This window comes from Gadus macrocephalus, chromosome 1 (assembly GCF_031168955.1).
Source record: "Gadus macrocephalus chromosome 1, ASM3116895v1".
NCBI classification, from domain to species: domain Eukaryota; kingdom Metazoa; phylum Chordata; class Actinopteri; order Gadiformes; family Gadidae; genus Gadus; species Gadus macrocephalus.
This window is the reverse complement of record NC_082382.1, coordinates 11,552,513-11,574,616: the sequence shown is the minus strand read 5'-3', so window position 1 is coordinate 11,574,616 and position 22,104 is coordinate 11,552,513. Positions and strand designations below refer to the sequence as shown.

At 43.6% G+C, this 22,104-nt stretch overlaps 3 protein-coding genes across 5 annotated transcripts in view; 1 reads left to right on the top strand and 2 right to left on the bottom strand.

The window, feature by feature from the left end:
* The first annotated feature begins 1,472 nt into the window (after positions 1 to 1,472).
* LOC132473155 (glucose-6-phosphate 1-dehydrogenase) lies at positions 1,473 to 10,572 on the top strand. Of its 2 annotated transcripts, none has more exons than XM_060073186.1 (13): positions 1,473 to 1,626; positions 3,228 to 3,346; positions 4,847 to 4,884; positions 5,192 to 5,300; positions 5,719 to 5,936; positions 6,415 to 6,573; positions 6,942 to 7,067; positions 7,253 to 7,346; positions 7,518 to 7,704; positions 8,113 to 8,348; positions 8,866 to 8,942; positions 9,142 to 9,234; positions 9,426 to 10,572. In XM_060073186.1, exons 1-13 carry the CDS (start codon positions 1,605 to 1,607, stop codon positions 9,514 to 9,516), a joined length of 1,569 nt encoding a protein of 522 aa, XP_059929169.1. In that variant the 5' UTR covers positions 1,473 to 1,604; the 3' UTR covers positions 9,517 to 10,572. The 2 variants fall into 2 exon arrangements, with proteins under 2 accessions (XP_059929169.1, XP_059929243.1); XM_060073260.1 differs by lacking the exon at positions 1,473 to 1,626 and adding an exon at positions 1,659 to 1,821.
* Positions 10,573 to 11,095: 523 nt separating this feature from the next.
* LOC132472999 (glycerol-3-phosphate dehydrogenase [NAD(+)], cytoplasmic) lies at positions 11,096 to 17,871 on the bottom strand. The gene is made up of 8 exons (XM_060072947.1): positions 17,661 to 17,871; positions 16,335 to 16,512; positions 15,866 to 16,006; positions 13,539 to 13,677; positions 13,052 to 13,164; positions 12,708 to 12,944; positions 12,427 to 12,533; positions 11,096 to 12,317 (listed from the first exon to the last, which is right to left on the bottom strand). Exons 1-8 carry the CDS (start codon positions 17,702 to 17,704, stop codon positions 12,221 to 12,223), a joined length of 1,056 nt encoding a protein of 351 aa, XP_059928930.1. The 5' UTR covers positions 17,705 to 17,871; the 3' UTR covers positions 11,096 to 12,220.
* A 1,199-nt stretch (positions 17,872 to 19,070) lies between these two features.
* LOC132472893 (acid-sensing ion channel 1-like) overlaps positions 19,071 to 22,104 on the bottom strand; it is a 31,073-nt gene continuing 28,039 nt past the window's right edge. Inside the window, exons 8-10 of one of the 2 annotated variants that reach the window (XM_060072843.1) lie at positions 21,865 to 21,956; positions 21,689 to 21,768; positions 19,071 to 21,195 (exon numbers count right to left, since the gene is read on the bottom strand). In XM_060072843.1, coding sequence (XP_059928826.1) covers positions 21,070 to 21,195; positions 21,689 to 21,768; positions 21,865 to 21,956 — 298 coding nt within the window. In that variant the 3' untranslated portion in view covers positions 19,071 to 21,069. Of the gene's footprint in view, positions 21,196 to 21,688; positions 21,957 to 22,104 lie in introns of both variants that reach the window. The other variant, XM_060072764.1, reaches the window with a different exon arrangement.

Genomic DNA, 22,104 nt, shown 5'->3' with positions numbered 1-22,104 from the left:
ACAGGCCTATGCAAACATAGCGTAGTTGGCCTATTCTTTTGATTTAAAATAGTCAATCTTATCTACCTGTAGCAAATTATTTTATGTCCCATCAATAGAGCAAGGCAATCATTATTTTTAGTATTTTATTGCACTTCCTTCTCTTCCTCCGTCCTTCCTCCTTCCATCTATCCTTGTGTAAATAGCAGCCTTCCTGTAATACCGGCTGGGCACTTCTTCCTGCCTGGCAGCAGGTCCAGTCATGGTGCATAGGGTGACTGTGGTTGTGACAAGCAGCTCTTTATCTGTGCATTGGACAAAGCCTTGGTAAATGAACGAGGCGCCCGCATAGGCCTGATGTTGCGCTGTGAAAACAATATGTAGGCTTTAAGTGAATTGTAACTTCCTTTTATTTGCAGTTGTTTGCAAGATTTAGTTTATGTTCAATTTAGTGTGAGGTCAGTGTACATGTTGATACGCAACAACAACCTTCTTCAACTGAATACAAATATTAAAAAAATTATTCTTGCGAGACTTGAGACTTTATTATTATAGATTGTATTTTACACATCCATTCTCTCAAGATTTTGACACTTGTTTGGATATCGACGCCTGTAAAATTACCCAAAGACTTGATTTGGACGTTACATAGGCCTACATCTGAGGTTTGCCCCTGGCCTGTTCCAATCGACTCACTTGTTCCCTCATTTTATTCCCTAGTGAACACTATAGTGCACTAGTAGGGCAAAATGTGGGGAGCCAGATTCGAACACTCACATTTGGGATAACACAATCACAAAATGACACCTTTCAGTAAACTATAGGCACACGTGGACCACTTTGAACAGAGTCCTGTGAGTATTTAAAGGACGGCCTGCCCTCCTGGGAGCTACCGACCACTCTATTCTTATGAACAACCATCATCACTCAGTTGTAGGCTACTGAGGGCATCTGCTGTGTAAATAGTTTCCCTACATTTGAGGAATTTCCGGTTAGGCTGGACTCATGGGAGGGAACTGAATCTAACCAGAATATTATTCTCACACAGAGGCTGCGAAACAGGTAACACTGAACAGATATAATAGGCTATGCACACACTTTCGTTAGAACACACAACACAACTTCAATTGGCAAGTTTTAAAGAGCTGGTATAAATCCTCATTACAGGATGGCAGTTTATAAAAAAAAATGGCTTTGGCACAGTTAAGCAGCTGTGTTGTGACTAGGTTCAGCTCTGGTTCAGACATGGTGCCATTTAACTGTGACGCTTCAACAGTGAGGGAATTAATCAAGTGTGGCCCTTTAACTGTGCAGCAACAGCAGACTGTTAGGACAACACTGTTATCCGTTGGTCCATCTGATAAACAGGTCATGGAACCAACTGGTCTTTCTTGCTCAACTGGTATAGCATGGCAAAACATTGCCTAATTCAGAATAATGTAAGCACTCACAGTACTGTAAGAACATTTGCATGAAATAAATGGCATATGGCTATAACTGTGGAGCCATGTGGAGTATTTTATTCTTGGTTGGGTAAGCGGTCGCTCATTAAGCCCCGCCCACTAAACGCCCTGGAGCTTCGGCGCATCTCTGTGTGGTGCGTGACATCATAGGCAGCGACATCGATGGGAAGTCGAGCGAGCGCTGGTGAGTTTCTCCTAAACCAATAAAATCACTGAATTCCGCCTTGTCATTTAAACAGGGAAGTAGCTCCAATTGCTTCAAAGAAAAACGCACACGGACTTTCATAGCAGTAGTGGGCTGTCATTACTTAGTTTACCCCTGGTGTTGGTGTTGTTCAGCTTATTACCAGATCACCATAAAATCGTTCGGGCCAGCACTGTAAGTATGAGGCTATGTTTATTTGAGGTGCTATCGCGATTGTATTTAGAAAGAAAGAAGAAAGGCTGCCTTATGGTTGCTAGCTGCGAATGATGAGTGAATACGATGATTTGTTCAACATGCTGTCAAACATGTAACAGTTGGTGCCTAAGCTTGGTGACCCGGCTCTTTTCTTAGCCTAGCCCTAGCAGGTTAGTCGAGCATGGGTTTATTCGTGTGTAAGCTGGTTTGAATGCAGCTCATAATTGAGATCATCAATTACCACCCATAGAAACTAATGCATAATGTGATTCACTGTGACATACTGGTTTAACGCCATGCTAGTTGGCAGGATTCTCAGGTTGCCGTAGAACGATTTATTCTGTTAAAATAGGGATGAGACAGGGATTGACCTAATACAATTATAGTTGTTTGTGTGTGGGTGTGGGTGGCAGTGGGGTTAAGGGGAAGGTAAGTAGTCTATACTTAGTAAGACTAGTAACTGCAAATTACCATATGACAGAATAGTGTGCAGAGAGAACCCTGTTGGTTAACTGTGATACTTGTATGCTGTTTATAGATGATGTCTTCATCAATAATCTCGTTTATACACCCTGCCAACCAACTTCAATGATGATGACATATCAAATATCCTGATACTCCAGTTGCTGTATTTGGCTTCTAACAAACCACCCATGTGTGTAAAGCCTACATAGCATTTTAAATAGCTATATTTATTATAACTCATGCGATGATCATCGTAATGGTGTGCAAACTGCAATTAACATTGCTGATTGTTTATTTTTATATTTAAAGGATCCGCATTAACCCCACATAACACATTAAATGACAAATCTCCAATTGCATTCATATATATTCAATTAAATCAATATACATTAATATAAAAAGATAAATACATTCATATTCAACACCAGTCAGAATTGATCATGGATTAGGTAAAATACAAAAAAGGTAAATATAAAGATGATATTTAAAGGTAATTTGTATTATACAACTCGTATTAAGCAGCTTAACATATTAAGAAATAACCTAGAGTCTATCATCCTCATTCTAATAAATTCCTCTGCATATTCTTTTTAAAGGATTATTTACTTTTTATTGGACGGATATTAAGGGGTCAATTATTCCACCTGGAATAATATAACATAACATAATTTCTTTCCATGAGTTGCTCCTTAGGCTGGGGATAATGTGGCCGTTACCGGCAAATCTGGTTATGTGTGTGTTTATAATAACAAAAAAACGATTTGGTCAATAAAAAATGTGGGCATCTTTGAGGTAACGGTGCAGCTGAAGAATGGGGACATGCTTGAAGAATTCCTCTGCTGAATGGTGAGCGGTGGGGAGAGGCAGGAGGGCAGATAATGTGCTTCTTGTTCTAATTACTTTTGTTGTGTTCCCTGTAGAGAAAATGAGCATCCCCCTCTCTCGCTCTGAGGTGTTCGGGCAGCTGAGGAAGGAGCTGTATGAGGATGAGGAGTTCAGGCAGTCCGATGCCCACGTCTTCATCATCATGGGAGCGTCGGTGAGAATTAGTAGGAACACAATAAATGGGAGGACAAACTATGGCCAGGATTCAAAGTTTACAAAACGTTTCAATGCAAAGGCGTTTTCACCAAATGTAATACTTGCATAGATGCAATTACACACATATTCACGCATGCATGAAATCACACACATATTGCAGGGTTCTGCACTAAGCACACGCATATTGCGGTGTCGTTCAGGTCGATTTTTACTGGCTAAAGGTTCTCACATCAAGCAAGTGAGTGTTGTAATGCCTACAAAGCAAGCACATAATTGCATATATTGGGGGAAGTGTGTCAACAGATTCCACTGAGCTTGTGCAATCATTAGGTGTAGATTATATAGTCCAATTGAAGAATATAGATAGAAAGTAGACCAATGGTTCCCCTTGGCCTAGCAGGTTATGCAAAACACAGTTTCCGTGTTGCTCCACTTACAACATGTTCTGTCCTAACGGAACTGACAAAATAGTTTTAATACTTCCTCATTCCATAAAGTGCTCAGACTCCAGCCTCTATTTCCTCAGTCACTTGGCCTACCCAATCCCACTTTTTCCTATTTGATAATATAATATAATATCCATGTCTAGATCTGTCTTTAGGAATTTCCTTTCACTAACTTACTGTAGTGCTCATACCAACATCTTGTTTAGTTTAATGGAAAAATCAAAAAATACATTTGTGGTCATATTAATGTTGTTTATTTCAATCCACCGTCATACCTTACCTCTGTTTGCCTGAGGCTGGGTGTACTGGGCTGAAGAAAGGCTTGCCGTTACATTTCTTGCAGTGTCACTGGCTGTCAGTGTTTTTGTGTGCATGTTTCTTCCGGGTGTGGTCACATTCAAGATCAAGATTGTACCTGTTTTTTAGATTTGAATCCCTGGCATTTAAAAAATATAACTGCAACTATTTACTTGAAAGTCGAATATGTTTCTGTTAACGTGTAAGCTGTCATTTTTGTTGGATTTACCTAAGTAGTGCAGCAGGATAGGAGGATTCATTTTAGACATCCATTGTTTATGTCTATTCATCAGGCTATTAAATTGCTAGATGAATAGACATGTATCCAATGCTTATGTCAATTCATCAGGCTATTAAATGTCTAGACTTTGAAGATTACATGAAATGTGGAGCATGTTTTTTGTGCTATTAGTTATTTAAATCATTGGACCTTTGCTGTCATATGATACCATTCATCTGTGTCCAGACATTTTCCTTAGCTCGGATTTTATGGTCTGCCCTCCACATTATGGGGTTCATGTTGATGTTCATGATTGACATTGTTTTAAATGTGTATAGGCAACTACACTCACCTGTTGGCCATTAGTTAATCACTTGTTTCACAGCCTCACACAAACAGTGGCTTGTTCAATTGGAAGCATGCATCAGTCCTTCTTAAGTGCTGCAATGATCCCACAGGCCCTTTGCAATAGCCCCACCTAGCCTGTGTGTAATAACCATGTTGGTGCAACTTTAACCGTGTTCTCCTTTTACAGGGGGACCTAGCCAAGAAGAAAATCTACCCCACTTTATGGTGAGTCATGATCGGATGAGCCATTATATCATTTAAAGACAGGAAAATAATGGTTAAAATGAAATCAACTTAAAAAATGAATGTTTTGAAGAAAGACATATACACCGTCTGGTTAACAGGGTAGTAAATCTGACATTGTTTTTCAGACTTGCCACAAAGCATGGGTCCCCACTGCTAATGATCCCCTATCAACCTAGACTGCCAGATGCCATTCTGCTCTTGTGACTTTCGAGGTCAACAGTTTGATCAATTGTGTCTCTCTGCCTTTCCTACAACCAAACCTCTGGATGATGTGTCCCTCTGCCAGGTGGCTGTTCAGGGACGGCCTCCTCCCAGAGGAGACCTACTTTGTGGGCTTTGCCCGCACGGCGCTGACCGTGGATGCCATCCGTGCCGCCTGCATGCCTTACCTGAAGGTATAAACACTCGCTCGCTCTCCGCCACGCTCCCCTCCTCCCGCGGGAGGGGCCACTGTGGGGTGCATTTGTCTTCATATAAAAAATAAAAACAACATGTTTTCCTTTTCCCTGTTCTCATGTCACGGCTGAATGCCAGGAACGGGATGCTTCAAATGAGTGTTATTGGTGAGGGAGAAAAAGAGAGGGCGGGACTTTTAGTTGCATGGAAAGAGGGATTTCTGTTTCTGTAAAAAAAAAAATGGGATATCGCTTTGAATATCATTTTCTCGTTTTGTAATTCCACTCCCTCTGGGGACTGTTAAGCAAGCACTCACAGCTCGCAGGAAGTCAGAGACCGGAAATCGCCCAGCGTCAGACCGGTGTAACGCTTGCAATCCCGTTCCCCCTCTTAGCCTGCCCTCTCTGCCTCCCCCAGGCAGTGGACTCTGAGGCGGAGAAGCTGAAGGAGTTCTTCAGCCGCAACACGTACATCAGCGGGCGCTACGCGGAAGAGGACTCCTTCGCCAAGTTGCACACGCACATCCAAACACTGCCGGGCGGCGTGGACGCCAATCGCCTCTTCTACATGGCCCTGCCGCCCACCGTCTACCACGACGTCAGCAAGAACATCAAGCACCACTGTATGAGCACCAAGTGAGTGCACGCCAACTCCTTCTCTTTGTGTTTGATCCTATTCTGTTATTGATTACCTGAGCACGTGCTTCTAGCAAAGATCACCTGTGGTGAAATCAGACGCAGGTCGTGTAACAAGCATTCAGGGAATGTTTGCATCTGCATCCAATGACCGCACAGCCTACCTGTAGACCCTGGACATTGGACACTTACCTTCTCGGCCGGAACACTAAGACCCAAGCTATTCTACTATAATCCCCCCTGTATATATCTATGTCTTACGGTCAGTGTCTGTGGCTGTATTTCAATGTTGATGTGTTATTTTCTCATCTTTACCCTGTTTGTTGTGCTCTAATTATCCCCTTTAATCAAATTGATCTTGCTCTCTCTCGCTCACCAGGAAAAGATGTGCTAATCAGAAATCCACTCATGCCTTATTAATGGGACATGACCTCAGGAAGATAATAAAGGTGTGTTTGTGTGTGTGCGTGCCGTACAGAGGCTGGACCAGGATTATCGTGGAGAAGCCGTTCGGGCGGGACCTGGCGAGCTCTGAGGAGCTGTCCACTCACCTCTCCTCGCTGTTCACCGAAGACCAGATCTACCGCATCGACCACTACCTGGGCAAGGAGATGGTGCAGAACCTCATGGTGCTCAGGTGAGCTGGGAAACCCCTCACCTCTCAGAGAAGATATTGCCCTTCCTTCTATTGCATTATCGTGTATGCAATATATGGTTTCTACATTTAATTAATTTAATTTTAGTTCTATGTCAACATAATCAGAGACTTATTTGCATATCCCACTCTTCATATGTTACAGTTCACACGTACATTACAGTGGCAATGAGTCACTCCTGTTCCACATTTTAGACCTTGCGGCAATGGATCTAAATGTAATAGTAATTAAAAAACAAATTAATAATAAAGATTTAATTTTGGAACGAAACCAAGCGGTATGGCCCCACAGTGGTCTGTGGGCCCCTGCATGCTTATGACCCATTGGGGCCGTTGTCGCTGTGTTTCAGGTTCGGCAATCGCATCTTTGGGCCCATCTGGAACCGGGACAGCATTGCCAGTGTGGTCCTCACCTTCAAAGAACCCTTCGGCACCCAGGGGCGAGGGGGCTACTTTGATGATTTTGGCATCATCCGGTGAGCGGATGAAATCCAAATAACCTCACACCCAGGAGCCATTGTCCTTTTACAATGCCTCTGTTGACCGTTTATCAATGGGCTGATTGATACATGGAACTGTGTTCGTCATGCTGATTATGTCCTCCTCCCGCACCTCTTTTGTCCCAACACCTGTTGTATTCGGTTCCTTCCACGCCGTCCAGTGATGTCATGCAAAACCATTTGCTCCAAATCCTCTGCCTTGTTGCCATGGAGAAGCCGGCTTCAACCAGTTCAGACGACGTCAGGGACGAGAAGGTGCGATTCCGTCACGACCACGTCACATTACCAAGAACTGTGACTTGTCAACCCACGACCACATCACCAGATCAAATGGATCTTGCTCATCTGCTCACCAAAATAATCAGAACCCCCCCAGGCTGTTTTTCTTCACAGTATTTTTTTATCTGACCTTTGCGCCCCCTGCAGGTGAAAGTGCTGAAGTGCATCACCCCGGTCACCATGTCGGACGTGGTGCTGGGCCAGTACGAGGGGGACCCCGATGGAGAGGGGGACGCCAAGCTGAGTTACCTGGACGACCCCACGGTTCCCAAGGGTTCAACCCAGGCCACGTTCGCCACGGCTGTTCTCTATGTGCACAACGAGCGATGGGACGGTACATAACCATGTCTTCTCTACAGAACCATGTCATTCTTACCCCACAGCCTTTACAAATCCTCTCAAGTCACGCTGGCCTTCTCATCTTTTGGTTATGTTTTCAACCAAAGGGACGTTTGTCTACCTCAAATTATATTTAAAATGATAGAAAAACATTGCTTTCAAGAGAGCTCCACTGTGAACTGCGGAAGCTGTCCAAAAAGCCATAAATATGCACAGAACTGTATCAAACTTATAGGAAAACATTGATTTGATAAGCTGCTAATAGATGCATATTTAGGAATGTACATGGAAATGTGCCAATTTTTATCATGAATGATGGAATAGGATGGGAATGATATTTTTAGTTATCTTTCTTGAACGCTCCTTTCTGTCTGCCACCGACCGTCCTCCTCTCCCTCCCCAGGCGTGCCCTTCATCCTGCGCTGCGGGAAGGCCCTGAACGAGCGCAAGGCGGAGGTGCGACTGCAGTTCACCGACGTGCCCGGGGACATCTTCGGGAAGCAGTGCCGCAGGAACGAGCTTGTGATACGCGTGCAGCCCAACGAGGCCGTCTACGCCAAGATGATGAGCAAGAAGCCCGGCGTGTACTTCAGCCCCGAGGAGACGGAGCTTGACCTCACCTACAAGAGCCGCTACAAGGTGGGGAACGCTGGGGCGCATTGGGGGCTGTTGCGGCGTGCTAGGGGTTCATCAAAAGACAAACCATTTTGGTTTTTCCGACTAAATTAAAGTCACATTGTGTTAGATTGGGCACACCGTTTTTTTTTTTCATTCTGAAATCCTCCCACTGAGTGGGTGGGAGGATTTCAGAATTAAAAAACCCCGGAATAACCAGTTTCTGTCCGCTCTAACTTGCTGAGCAGCAATGTGAGGCGAAGTGATGGACTCGGTGTTACCCGGCTGTGTCTGTGGCGTGAGTGGAACAGGTTTAGGGACGGTCCATAGTAAGATGAGCCCCTGCAGCAGGACGTGTTTGTAAACAAAAGCGTAACAGCCTAGCAGGCCTTTTTGTTTTGTAGACAGTTATAGAATGTCATACACTTGAAGGCATTATTGAAATCCCCAGTGATCAGCATTGACTTCACGTACAGGTTCATACAAGCGAGTTGGAATGTTATCCATTGCGTCTTTAAACAGGAGTTCTGTCTGTCCTCAGGATGTGAAGCTGCCAGACGCCTACGAGCGGCTCATCCTGGACGTGTTCTGCGGCAGCCAGATGCACTTTGTTCGCAGGTGCGTTGAGTTATTTGGTTTTATTTGATCCATCACAGGAGGCAGCCATCAGTTGATTATGGGTCATATTGGCATGCCATGGGGTTGTGCTTTGTGTGAAATAAGATTGAATTTGACCCTTCATTAGATTGAATAGGTCGTATTGGAAGAATGTGTTTTGAACCTGGTTCTAGTGACTCTGCCTCTGTGCTCCTCTCAGTGATGAGTTGAGGGAGGCCTGGAGGATCTTCACGCCCATCCTTCACCAGATCGAGAACGAGAAACCGAAACCTGTCCCTTATAAATATGGAAGGTGAGATATCCAGTTTACTCCAACAGACATACCTTCACACTACCTGCACCGCTGTCCCCATACCTCTATGCACAAAGCCCCGAAGGGGAACTCTTTTTCTAGCCGTTTTTAGTGTTCTTAAATTAGTGTTGTGTTTTCGTGATCAAGTATCTTCACCTCGAAATCTTGCGACCCTTCCTCCCCTCCCCCAGTCGCGGGCCGACGGAGGCGGACGAGCTCTCCAAGAAGGTGGGCTTCCGCTACGAGGGCACCTACAGATGGGTCAACCCCCACAGACTGTGAGCCCGGCGGGGGCGTGCTTCCACCAGAGGCCTGGAGGGGGGACCAGAGGGCGGTCTGCCGGGAGCGCAGCGCAGGCTGGGGGGCCTGGAACAGTGTCTCATGTCGCAGGAAGAATCCCTACCAGTTAATGAACAAGAGGCTTTGTGGATTATTATTATTATTATGTACAAGGTGCATAGCAGGATTCTCAGGTGTGGTATTCGTGTTTATGCTCAGTCAGTACGCTGGGGCCAGTTTGTTAGAAACTGTTGAACTATATTTTGTGTCTTCATATAATACCATAACTATAATGTTTACTATTCAAGGCTTCTTCAAATTAACGTAGCAATAAGGCTTTCATGGCATCCCCACAAAAAATTATGGTGGGTCTGTATTAGAAAGGCAATAATTATACTCATTAATATCTTGGATATAGGTTTGTATGTTGCTTGGTAAATTATGAACTTAGAAAGTGTCCAGTGCATCTGCCATGAGTAGGAAAAGGGGATGAGAGCAATGCATTACACACAGAAAGCACTTAACGGAGCCGTGACCCGGGTGTTTACCACTTTACCAAACAAAGGTCACCGAGCAGACAACAAAGTAGATTGTCCACCAGCTGTTACTATAACATGTATATAGACTTTGAGATTGTATGAATATGGGGTGCTTTGGCTGCGAATCCTGATTAGCGGATTATTATGATTCTTTCTTGCATTGTATATTTTAGGCTCCCGCTTCTGCTGCTTGGGACCAATGAACCAAGGCTGTGCACAGCATCCATTCTGTGGCCGTGTGAGCTTGAATTGTATTTCATATTGTTCCAGCTTCTCTCTAGCGTTGATACATGAGCAGTCTTAACCACGCCTAACGGACACAAACCCAGTGTTTTGTCAGCTCCCTCTGGTCAATCCCTTGTTTTTGTTTACATTTCTCAAAAAGCATATTTAAGTTGCTGATCATTCCAAATTTGAAACGGGGGGGGGGGGTCAATTAAGAGGGTTTGTATTGCTGGTATACAGTCAAGTTTATTTGGCACACTAGATTAATTACCTTTCAATAAACAAGTCTTTCATTGACATGGTGTCAAAGTTGTATTTTTTCTTTGTTTTGGGGGGGGGGGATCATCTAGGGCTGAATTTGAGTAGACCCCATAATACGCTCGTTCATCACAGCTACAAAGACTGGACGACAGGGCAAGATTAAAACAAGCATCATCCTTGGCAGTTGTTTGTCAATTCTTAATCAGCACTGTTTAATGGTAAGGAGAAAAAGTTGTTTTGGATTTTCTTAATTACATTAATGTCAGGAGTTTAAGGGGTTATTCATATTTGCACCTTGCTGCAAAAGTATAAGAATTCAAAATACTTCAACCCTAAATGCCTACATTAATTCAAGCTTGAATGGTCCATTTGATTCACTGCCAGTGATGGATCCCCATTAAGTCCATAGAGGTCATGTGGGGACCGCTCTATATGCACGCACCACATTCCAGCTGCTACAAGAAACTCCTTTATGCTCCAAGACCATGGAGTCTAATCTCAGCCCCAGGCAGGATTCCCACTGAATACTCAATAGGCAGTCAATAACAACTCTGGAATCAGATTAATCAAGGCATTTTATTTCCATTAAATATTATCCAACCGATGACATTAAGCACATTAGTTGATATCAAAAGGCAGATTTCTTTGTTTTAACATAATATTCATGACACAACTATTAATGCGTTACCACCCAAAGGCAAGGTCATGGTGAACCGACACAGCCAAACCATAGAGACATTTAGAAAGCAAGTCTCTGGGATCACAAAGGAGAGGAACAACCAAAGACTGAGCAACAATGCATTAGTAAGGCACTTCATATCTGCAGGTTGCTAGGTGACGTTACAGTCAGTCAAGACATACAGTTGGGACCTTTCAATCCACTAACCAATATGCTTTGATACTCAAGAAAAACGTATATGCATACGCCAGCAAATCACAATAGTAGGCCAACCGAAAAGTGGTACACAAACTTGGACGGAGTTAACTACTTGTTTGACACACTGGAGTTTCCCTCCCACAGAAAAACAAATCACAGAGGACATACTTATCCCTTTTCAAAATCTCAACCCCAGCTTGATCAATTCAAGGGCTGAGTTAAAACCGGTTTAACTGACCCTTGCCCCCCTGAGACGATTCAAAAACAAGTTATCTTGCTTCAGAACCGTTCATGGTACGGGCCCTGGTTTGCTAATCAGGTGATATAGCTAGCAAAGTGCTAGCTATGTTTAGTAAGGCTTTATGTACACACAGTCACAAGACAAAAATAAAACATGCATTTTGATTACATTTAAAATGATTAAGACCTAAGAGAAAGTACCACACGACCACAAAAATCGATTGCTCCCGTACTGACCCTTCAACTTCCTGTACTGGGATGGGTTGAGATGATGGACCAAAAGCACTTGGAAAAAGTTGATACAAAAAGAATCTTTATGTATATATATATTTATATTGGCAGGAGGAGATTGTTTAGCTACAGCTCAATATGCTCAAGACGGATGCATCCAAACCCTCCAAGAGGAACCAGCTATTCCTCTCACCTGTGCCGACCTAGCTGTGGAGCTAGATGGTAGTGGCTCAAATCCAACTGATCTTGTAACAGTTTTAACAGGTGAGGTGCGACCGATGGCCCTCTCTCTCTCTCTCTCACAGAGTAGGGAGGCTCTTGGCTCGGTTATCTGTTACATGTGCTCCGGGTGGTTCTGCAGACAGGTTATGAACTCTGTGACAGGGTGGCCCTGGTAGCAGATCTGATATACTGCGTTGAACAGTGGGAACCTAGAGAGACAGAGAGTTGAACTGTTGAGTACTGTAATAGTACCAAAGTCTTAAGATAGACACTTCAGAATGGTCAGTATCGGGTGTCTGCTATTGGCCCATCCCTTACTTGTCGATGAGGTTTTTGTGCTTCAGGATGAGGTTGACCTCGGCGGCCGTGGCCGGTCCCTGCAGCTTCTGACCGTTGAGCATTTCCTTCTCCAGCTCCTCGATGGACTGAGCAATAAAAACAATCGAAACACATTCAAATCAAAACATTCCTCGATCTGACCCAAAAGTCTGTATACTAGCCTTGGTTGTAATATTTAATAAATAATAAAAAGGGGCCTTTCTTGGACCAAGGACAAGGACAAGGACCCCCCCCCCCCCCCCCCGGACCAGACGTCTCACCTTGCCCGTCTTGGCGAAGGCCTCGGCCACCTTGCGGTTGCGACCGCCGTAGCAGGTGGTGATGAGGTCGGCAACGCCGCAGCTCTCCAGGAACGTTGCCGAGGAGACGGGCCCGGCAGTGCAGAAGATGCGTGCGAAGGCGATCATCTCCATGAGACCCAGGCGGATCACCGCCGCCTTGGTGTTGTCCCCGAAGCCCAGGCCGTCGCAGAACCCCGCGCCCACCGCCACGATGTTCTGCCACCCGACGGGGAAGAGACGGCAGCAAAACGAGGGTAAGGACACACAAACAGCTAAATCGGCGTATGGTTTTCTGTCATTTCAACGGGAGACTCGATGCCCACCTTGAGTGCCCCGCAGATCTCCACCACATCACACTCCTCCACCACGGTGACCCGGAAGTTATCGGTCTGCATGAGCTCCTTCAGCAGAGCTCCGTGCTGCTCATTCTTACAGCCTGGACAGAAAGAAAACCAGTACATACATTATGCCCCCTATGACCGAGCAGACGACAACAAATAACAACGCAAACAATTTCATCACACCAAGAAACGTGGCATTTAGAGGCATCTTGTTGTACAACCCTGATTAGACATTGACGCACTGGTGTTAATATTTGACTGCCATTCTAATAACAAGCAGTTTTGCATGTGTATCATGATTTCAAAATGTTTAACCGAACAGCCAGGTCATAATCCAAAAAGGTCAAAGCCTAGCCACTTATTTACCGAACCGTCTACTTCAGTTACCATGAGGTGTGCATTAGGAGAGATTAAGAGAAAGAACGAATTCCGTCTCATGAGCTTCAGGAGTTCTGCAGCGGTCCCTCACCGATGGTGGTCTCGCAGAACTTCTCGTCGGCGACCTCATTGGCGATGTTGGCCCCCATGAGCACACTCATGGTGATGCTGAGCTTCTCCTGGATCACCTCTGAGATGAGCTTCAGTCCATCAGGCCCCTCGTCCACACCCTGCAGCACAACATACCGCACATAATGGAAACAAGTGGATACAAGAAAAACAAGAAGATCCAAGCTAAAAAGATACACAAGCTAAACAAATATACAAAGAATGGACATATTGACACATAGAAGGATTAAAATATCCCATGGCATGAAAATCTCACTTTATGAGGGTTTCTAGCATTATTACGAGTTCCCCTAGCCTACCTATCGTCCCTCAGTGGCTAAAACTTGCGTTCGGTGTAACAGGAGCACTAGGTATCCTGTTTGATTTGAAAAAAAATGGAAGCTCAAGCGCGGGTTTGGAATGTGGCCCCATAGGTCATCATAAGGGGCCAAGCTACCTCCCCTTTCTCTGCCTTGCCCGGCCAGAGAATTTGGACCACCAAGTGTTGTACACTTCTTTGTTATTTGGATAACCGTTCTGCTGTTGGCGTTATGGCGCATTAAACGTCGGTTCTCTGACGTCTCTCGTATTTCCACAACGAGACTGTAGTGGGGGTTATCATCACAGCCATCGTTGAGCCCCGCTGCCCGCTGCCGAGAGGCACCACCACCCGGCAACGGACAGCGGGCAGCGCGCGGTTCAGTCTACTTCAGATTGATGTGGAAGTGGAAGAGCCAGAGACGTCGGAGAACCCGACGCAGTCGTTTGTGATTCATAATATCGTCTGGAGGCGCATAGATATAGAGCTTCAGGACTGTAACGCAAGTGTTGTACACTGCTTTGTAATTTTGATAACCGTTCTGCTGTTGGTGTCATGGTGCATAACACGTCAGTTCTTTGACGTCTCTGGTATGTCCACAACGAGACTGTAGTGGGGGTTATCACAGCCATCGTTGAGCCCCGCTGCCCGCCGCTGCGAGGCACCACCACCGCCCAGCAGCGGGAAGCCGGCAGTTCGGTCTACTTCAGATTGATGTAGAAGTGGAAGAACCAGAGTCAGAGAACCCGACGCAGTCGTTTGTGATTCACGATATCGTCTGGAGGCGCACAAAGCTTTTGGCCGTGATAATATGTATTATATGATATGTAGGCCTATTAGGCTATATGAAATTATTTTGATATAGAGCTCCAGGACTGTAACGCAAGTATTGTAGGCCAACACTTCTTTATTTAGATATCTATGTATAATATGATATTATTTAGATATAGAGCTCCAGGACTCCCGAATATTTACAGAACATGGCCAAAGGCTGTGTGCGCCTCGCCGTTGCGATACATCCACTGTAAACAGTGCATGGTTCCATGGCCGCAAGCTGCTCAGGGCCACACCCCTACCCTCCTCCTTGAATCACCTCTCTCCTCCTTATTTGCACTAAAGCCACAGACACCGAAACGGCGTGATTGGGGCAAGCTCAATGTGCGACTGGCTCGTAGTGGCTGTAATTCTGCACCACGGCTGAATTCGGGAACGTCTTCCAATACTGTGGTAGGGGCCCACTAATAATTATATTAAAAAAAAAAAATCGATAAAGTAGCATGCCATGGGACCTTTGGAAAAAAATATCAAAAGGAAAAAGTAATACCAAGAATTATTCAAATCAAAGAGTTGTGGGTTAGAAAGAACTTTGGTCAGGTTGACCGTGAACCCAACCTCCACTTGGACATGTTATGTTGGTTCTTAGACTTTATTGCCAGTTCAACGGGTTGATTTGATTATTTTAGCTGGCACAGCTACAACAACAACCACACAATGGGCTCAGGATGATTAAAACGGTGCACATTGACAAATTAATGACTAAAGAAGAAGGTACAGGAACGTGAAAGTGCTTCAGGCTATCCTAGACCAATACATTGACGCAGACTTTACAATATTGGAATAGTGGTAATGTTTAGAATAAGGATTGGTTGTCCAAACAACATTTTTTTTCTATCCAGGTTTTCCACTTGGATAATTTGAATATAAGTTTGTTTAGTTAGCGCCAGACAAATAACCTTCAGGCAATAGAAAAACAAAACTTGCCAGTTATGGTTTTGTGCAGAGAATTTGGATCTTAACAAAACTATTTAATTGTATTGAAATAGTTCCATCAAGAATTCCCCCAGGTTTGAGACTTGGCATCCCCTGCAAACAAATTACAAACAGAGCCTGGCGATCAATGATTGCCTAAAGCTTTAGGGACACACAATCGCAGTGGCCTCTGAACACGGTATCATCACACAGATAATCATCACACAGTAAGCCGTTCTTACCTTGATTAGAGACATTCCGAGTGCGTCACTCTTTATCTTCCCCTTAATGGTGTCACACACTCTGCCAATAAACTGGTGAGGGATCACAAACACCAGGATGTCTGCTTCACGGGTGGCATCCACCAGGTCAGGGACAGCCACCTAATGGGCGGAAGGAAGCGTGAAGGGAGGGGTCAATAAATCTACTATTACAGCTGGTGTTACATCACCCTTAGTTGGATCATGCGCAAATAGCTCAAATGATTAGGAAATGACAACGGTATTAATGCATTGCGGAATGGCAGTTAATGAACATTGCGCAATAAAACATTTCGCAAAAAGCAAGACAACATTTAACTGGATGCTTTCTTGCATTCAGGTTGAATATATTAAATGTATGCAAAACAACAAGGATGATATATTCAACAGTCTATTTTCACAACAAACAGGAACATCATAAGGTAAGCCTTACTGTGCGAGTATTACTTACTACATTGGATGGAAGTTTGTGCCCAGGGAGGTACTTCACATTTTCATGGTCAGTGTTGATAATCTCTGTCAGTTTACGGTCATTAACCATCTCCTCAAACACCCACATATTGACGGTGTTGTCAAACTTTGTATTAGTAGCAGCATTGCTTCCAATGATCTTGGCAATGGCCGAACCCCTTAATGGTGAAAGATAAATATATGTGTTAGAAAGCATAATCAAAATGGATGCAATGAGAGGCTGATTGCATAAGTGTTAAAAAATGTGATTGAAAATGTGCCTCCATCATTTACACACAATCAGGTGAATCTCTGCTTTTAATCCTAGTCAAAAGTTATCCTTGGTTAACAGAGCTGACCAAAAATGATCGAATAATGCCCTGGATTATAGGGGTCACAAAGGGTGAGCCCGATGTGTTCTTTGTACGTCTCCTTTCAGCCACAACTTGTGAAGACTTTGAGCTTTGCGTAATGGACAATGCAGATCATTAAGTGCAAATAAGTGTCACAGATAATCGATAGCATATAATATATAGAGTGATAGCGTGGGTTATTACATAATAAATAGAACTGTTCGGGCAATTGTGTCCGAATCCCACAGACGTGGTACATCTGCAGCTATCGGTGTGTTGTTATGCAATGTGTAAACTGGAGCCATGATCAGAGCACGCACTCCTCGCCATTTACCCTGGAACAGGGTGCCCCAAGTGAGCGTTATTGGAGAGAGAGGGTGGAACTTTCAGTTAAAAGGGTGGAGGGGCGAGAGACAAGTACTTCTGATAGATGGATCCCGTCTCCGTGACATTATTTATTTTAATTTAATTACTCAATATTCATCCTTCTTATCAATGTTGGCCTACATTGTTGTTGTCATTATAATGGTCGTATGCTTCTCGCTCGAGGGACTGTTAAATGTCCTACAGCGATAATAGAAAGTAAGAGACCGGACACAGTATTTATTTAGCCGGGATAACGCAACAATTGAGGATCCTCGCAGCCTGCTCGCCATTCATACCCATCTTATGTAGCACGACGATAACATGGACATCGCAGTGACCAAGTCACGAGTTACTGTGCGAAAATAAAAAATGGGCAACTGTGTGATCATAATCCAAGCTAACCCGGTGAGCAAACCTCCAAACAAAGCGGTAAAATACAAGTTAAAAACGGTCGGCTCTTCTCAGAATATTAGCAATTTATTGCTAGCGGTTCACATACAAGTGTTGGTCCAGGAGAATCAAACACTGCGTCAATTGCAAAGGGTACTGATCATTTCGCTTACTTTGAGGCAGTAGCAACACATCCTTATATTAACATATGCACTTACCAATTTCCAGAGCCAATGATGCACACTTTCTTTGGAGCTGCCATAGTTAATGCAATGAATGACAGAAAGGGTGCCTTTACCAACTGAGGCAGAGCGCGACTAGTACTACTGCCCGCAATGTGGGCGTGGAAACCGACGGCGGAGCTCTGCTCTAATTGGCCGATTAGATGATTAACGGAACCTCCCACAGACTGGTGCCAAGTGTATGGCCCGGTCGAGCAGTATGGCCTTCTAAAGGTCAATAAGATGACAGCAACTCTGATTCAGGCGTGACATGCATTGACGCTGATCAAGCCCTGAATATATTTTTCTTCAGAAAACCTTTCAGTGAGATTTCAGGGGCACATTGTTTGGGGGGCATTCTGACTCGAAATTGGCGCTGAAATCATGACTACAAATTTCCCAAGTTTCATATATATTTATATTTGCTTTTTAGTTGACTTGATCAACTTATTTTTTTATCACTGCACCGTATGTGTTAAACATGCCCATAGGTCTAGAATTTGTATCTCAGAACCCCTATCAGATACCCCAGAAAGCAACCTGCATTTGACTGAACTAAACAAATGATATTATATGATATACAATTTTCTGTTGAACATTAATCAATTTGTTAGTTTGAAGTAACCCGCACATTTACACATGTAATTGTATCTAATTGTACATACATTTTGATACATTTTGATGAGTTTGGCAGGGATTGCAGCTGGGATCTGTGTCACGCACATACTCCATGTCCTCCAGCAGCACTCCAGTCAAGAAGTGAGTTGCTGTTTGGAGGAGTGTACCCCGTTGCTGGCGGCCTATCCGGGAACTGTTTCAGGAATCCTCCGAGGGCGATTTTGAAGGCATCCAGAGTGGTTTGGCTGTTTACATCTTTGGGAAGGATGTTCCAGAGGCGTGTTGCTTTGACACCGAATGAATTGTCGCACGCCGTTGACATGGACTTCTGTGCCTTGTAGTATTTGTTCAAATGGGATTTTGACCAATCTATACATTTAGAATACATTTGTATTGGGCAGTAGTGGGGCTCATTAACATGATTGCACCTGGGACCTCTATGACCCTCTTACGCCACTGTCAACTTGCAACAATTTATGACTATGAAAAGCAAGTGACGTTGCCTACAGGACGGCTTAACCTCATAGTGGTTCAGCGGGCCGTTGTTGCTACCGTGTGACTCTGTAAAGGTTGAGTAGACTTCAAAGAGCACTGCAAGGTGCTAACCTAGGATATAATATTGAAAAAGTTCAAAGTGAAGGAGTTGTGAAGTGAGAACGTGTGAAGAGGGTGATTTGCGTCAGAGTTGGCAGCTCTGCATCATGACTTTCCTATTTATGTCTTTCTCACAGCATGGTCCGGAATAAGGATTTCCCTGTTGCATAAACATGATTCGGAAGTGTGGCTAGACCGATTCAATCAGCTCAAAGAAGCATTTTATTCTTTGATATCCCAACAAAGGACCCCGTTGTGTTACAGTAAGACAGTGTTCAAAAAAGATTGAGCACTATTTATCGACCCTATAAGGAGCCATTGCATTTTTGAATGCCTGTTTCAATTTAGACATTTTTGACCCCTGTCAACCCCTTTACACGTGATTAACTATTATAAATGATTTTTTTTTAATTGGAATTCATAGCAGTTCCCAAAGCGTTCCAGCCTGCAGCCCCAAGCTAATATTATTCCCAGCGAGGAGACTCTTTTAATTAAGGACAGCTTTTAACTTAATTAACACACAGGTGATTCTACCAATATATTATTGGTACATATGGTTGAATTAGAATAATTCATTAATGAGCAGCATTTATAACTAAATACATACATAGTTTATATTCAGTTGCAACAAGTACAATAATAGACAGAGTAGCACATTACAAACAATGCGATCCACAGCCATTGGAATATTTACATCTTTTTTTAGAGTTGATTTACTGTTGTGCTTAATAATAGCAGTACACAGTATAGCTTTAGCGAGTGTTAAGAGGTCCCATTAGAGTACAGTAGTGTTCATTGTCAATAGTATAGTATGTTCTGATTCCCCTCATAGAAGCCGCCTAGCGTACACACACACACACACACACACACACACACACGTACACACACACACACACACACACACACACACACACACACACACACACACACACACACACACACACACACACACACACACACACACACACACACACACACACACACACACATTATAGGAATACATACACCATTAGAACCAAATCTCTGCTTGCAGAGTACTAACAATTTGAATTACAGACATACAGGAAACGAAAATAATCATACTTAACTTACGTCTGTTAAAAACCCACATGCATGCACACACACATACATAGCCCACACCCACACACACACACAAATCATACACAAAAAAACAGACACACAGTGATGAAACATTCAGCAGATAGGCATGCCGATATACTGCTCACTGTAAATGAAAACGCAACAGCACAATGTGTCATGCAAGCGAGGAGCCCTGTGGATACAGAGGAAACCTGAACACATTCAGCATTGAATATCAACAAAGAAAATAGATCGGTTTGCAATGACGTACATCTTAAAGTCTCTCATGGCAAATGTGTAAAACCCTTTAAATAGCTTGTTGGAAAGACAACAAATAGATGTTGTCTACATTTCAATTTCAATATTGTTTGGTTTCATGTGCCCGATGTGCCCTTTAAACCCTTGTCATTTTGAATGTTTGTATTGATTGTCACCCAAGGTAAACTGATTCCATAGCATCAGATTTTTTTTTTTTTATCAACTGAACTATGATTTGTTTTTATCTTTTCATTCTTGATGAAAACAATTTATGAGTTGTATATGATATATTCCCATGCCAGGAATCATTTTCAATTTATTCCTCAACCATAATTAGTTTAATCTTTCTTACAATTTCTCTGCCTTGAAAGATGAGGTAGTTTCTTGACAAAATAGGGCAGGACTGATATAAAACAACGATACAGAAATTACTTTTTGGATGATACAAATAGGAACATAAATAAATAATGAATATACTAAATGTATAAAAGTAATAATTAAAAGAAATGTGCATGCGACACTGAAACCCAAATTCTTAACTCATATAATAATAACAATAAATATTCAAACCCAAATATACCGGGGGAGCTGACACCATGGTATCACATCACCTGTGTGATAACACACCCGATGAAGGGCATCACCAGCTGAGCCACAGCAAATGGTTCTGTAAATGGTTACGTCCCTGTCTTTTGCAAAGGTGTCTACCTAGGCCGATGCAGCATCTAAATGAGACGTAATGATGAATCTATCCAGATAGCGTCCGCACCTAAACCCTGTGTGAAGCATGATGACCCTAAAGCAGGCACACACAGTATAACACATTCTCCTCTCTCTGTTGGTGCCGGCCAGAGGATCAGTGGAAGTTGGTGACGTGACACTTGACGTCGTCCATGCCGAGCACGGCTCCGTGGTCGTTGTTGTTGTCGTTGAGATGCTTGTTCTTCTTGTCCGAGCAGCGGCACAACTTGTACTTTAGCACCTGGGGAAGAAATAGACCACAAGTCGTCACTCTCGCCGAAAAGCAAAAACATGCTTCAGAAGCCAATAGAAAATATATTTGGGGGATAAGTTAGAGCAGTAGATAGAGAAGGTAGTTAGAATAAAGATTGAAGGTGACATATTATACCACCAGGTGTGAGTGTGATTAGCCATTACAAGCCGTTTTGGAAAATCTGTCACCTAGATGTATGACGGATAGATGAGAGGCGTTTGCTACAGTCCACTGGATAGGCTGGTAGACTGATCTATCCAGCACACATCTAGGCACTTGTGATGTCAAGAGATGGCAGATTTTCGGCTTGTCTTAGCTAATCACACTCACACCTGGTGGTATAATCTGTCCCCTTTAAGAAAATAGTTGAATTGATGTTTGCTAAGGATAGTGAGGTTGGTTCTTTGGCTTGAGTCTCTCATATAGGAACATTATTCGTGAAACACACACATTCATCCTTCCTTTTGGCTTCAACACCCACCTCATAGATGTAGTCAAATAGCTCCAGAATGGTTAGTATACTCGCTCCAATAAACAGTCCCATTTGGCCGCCGATATCCCCTAGAACAAGAAACCCATAAGCACATAAGAGACAGATATTAGAAGGGACGTTCCCTCCATAATGGAGGGAAAGCAGGAGAAATAAGGCTGACATACCAAGAAGTCCTGCCACTTCGTAGGCCTTCTTCTGCTCTATGGTCTCATAGTTCAGGGCCTCAAAGAAGATGTCCAACACCAGCAGGTTCTCACTGTTGAGGAAAGACTCATCTGAACTCTGAGGTTTAATCAGACCCCACGGGGGGGGTAATAAGACAGTTAATTATTATTTTATTATTTTAAAATGGTCTGTTAGATTCTACGTCTGAAACTGCATCCATAGCAACGGTCCATTATTTA

What these genes read in the sequence shown, in the direction of transcription:
- LOC132473155 (XM_060073186.1), top strand. Translation starts at nt 1,605, where the DNA reads ATGGGAAGTCGAGCGAGCGCTG. An exon ending in GGGAAGTCGAGCGAGCGCTG is followed by an intron (nt 1,627 to 3,227) that starts GTGAGTTTCTCC and finishes TGTTCCCTGTAG; the next exon opens with AGAAAATGAGCATCCCCCTC. An exon ending in CAGATGCACTTTGTTCGCAG is followed by an intron (nt 8,943 to 9,141) that starts GTGCGTTGAGTT and finishes TGCTCCTCTCAG; the next exon opens with TGATGAGTTGAGGGAGGCCT.
- LOC132472999 (XM_060072947.1), bottom strand. Translation starts at nt 17,704, where the DNA reads ATGGCAGCTCCAAAGAAAGTGTGCATCATTGGCTCTGGAAATTG. An exon ending in CCTTCGCCAAGACGGGCAAG is followed by an intron (nt 12,534 to 12,707) that starts GTGAGACGTCTG and finishes TTTATTGCTCAG; the next exon opens with TCCATCGAGGAGCTGGAGAA. An exon ending in CACAAAAACCTCATCGACAA is followed by an intron (nt 12,318 to 12,426) that starts GTAAGGGATGGG and finishes CTGTCTCTCTAG; the next exon opens with GTTCCCACTGTTCAACGCAG.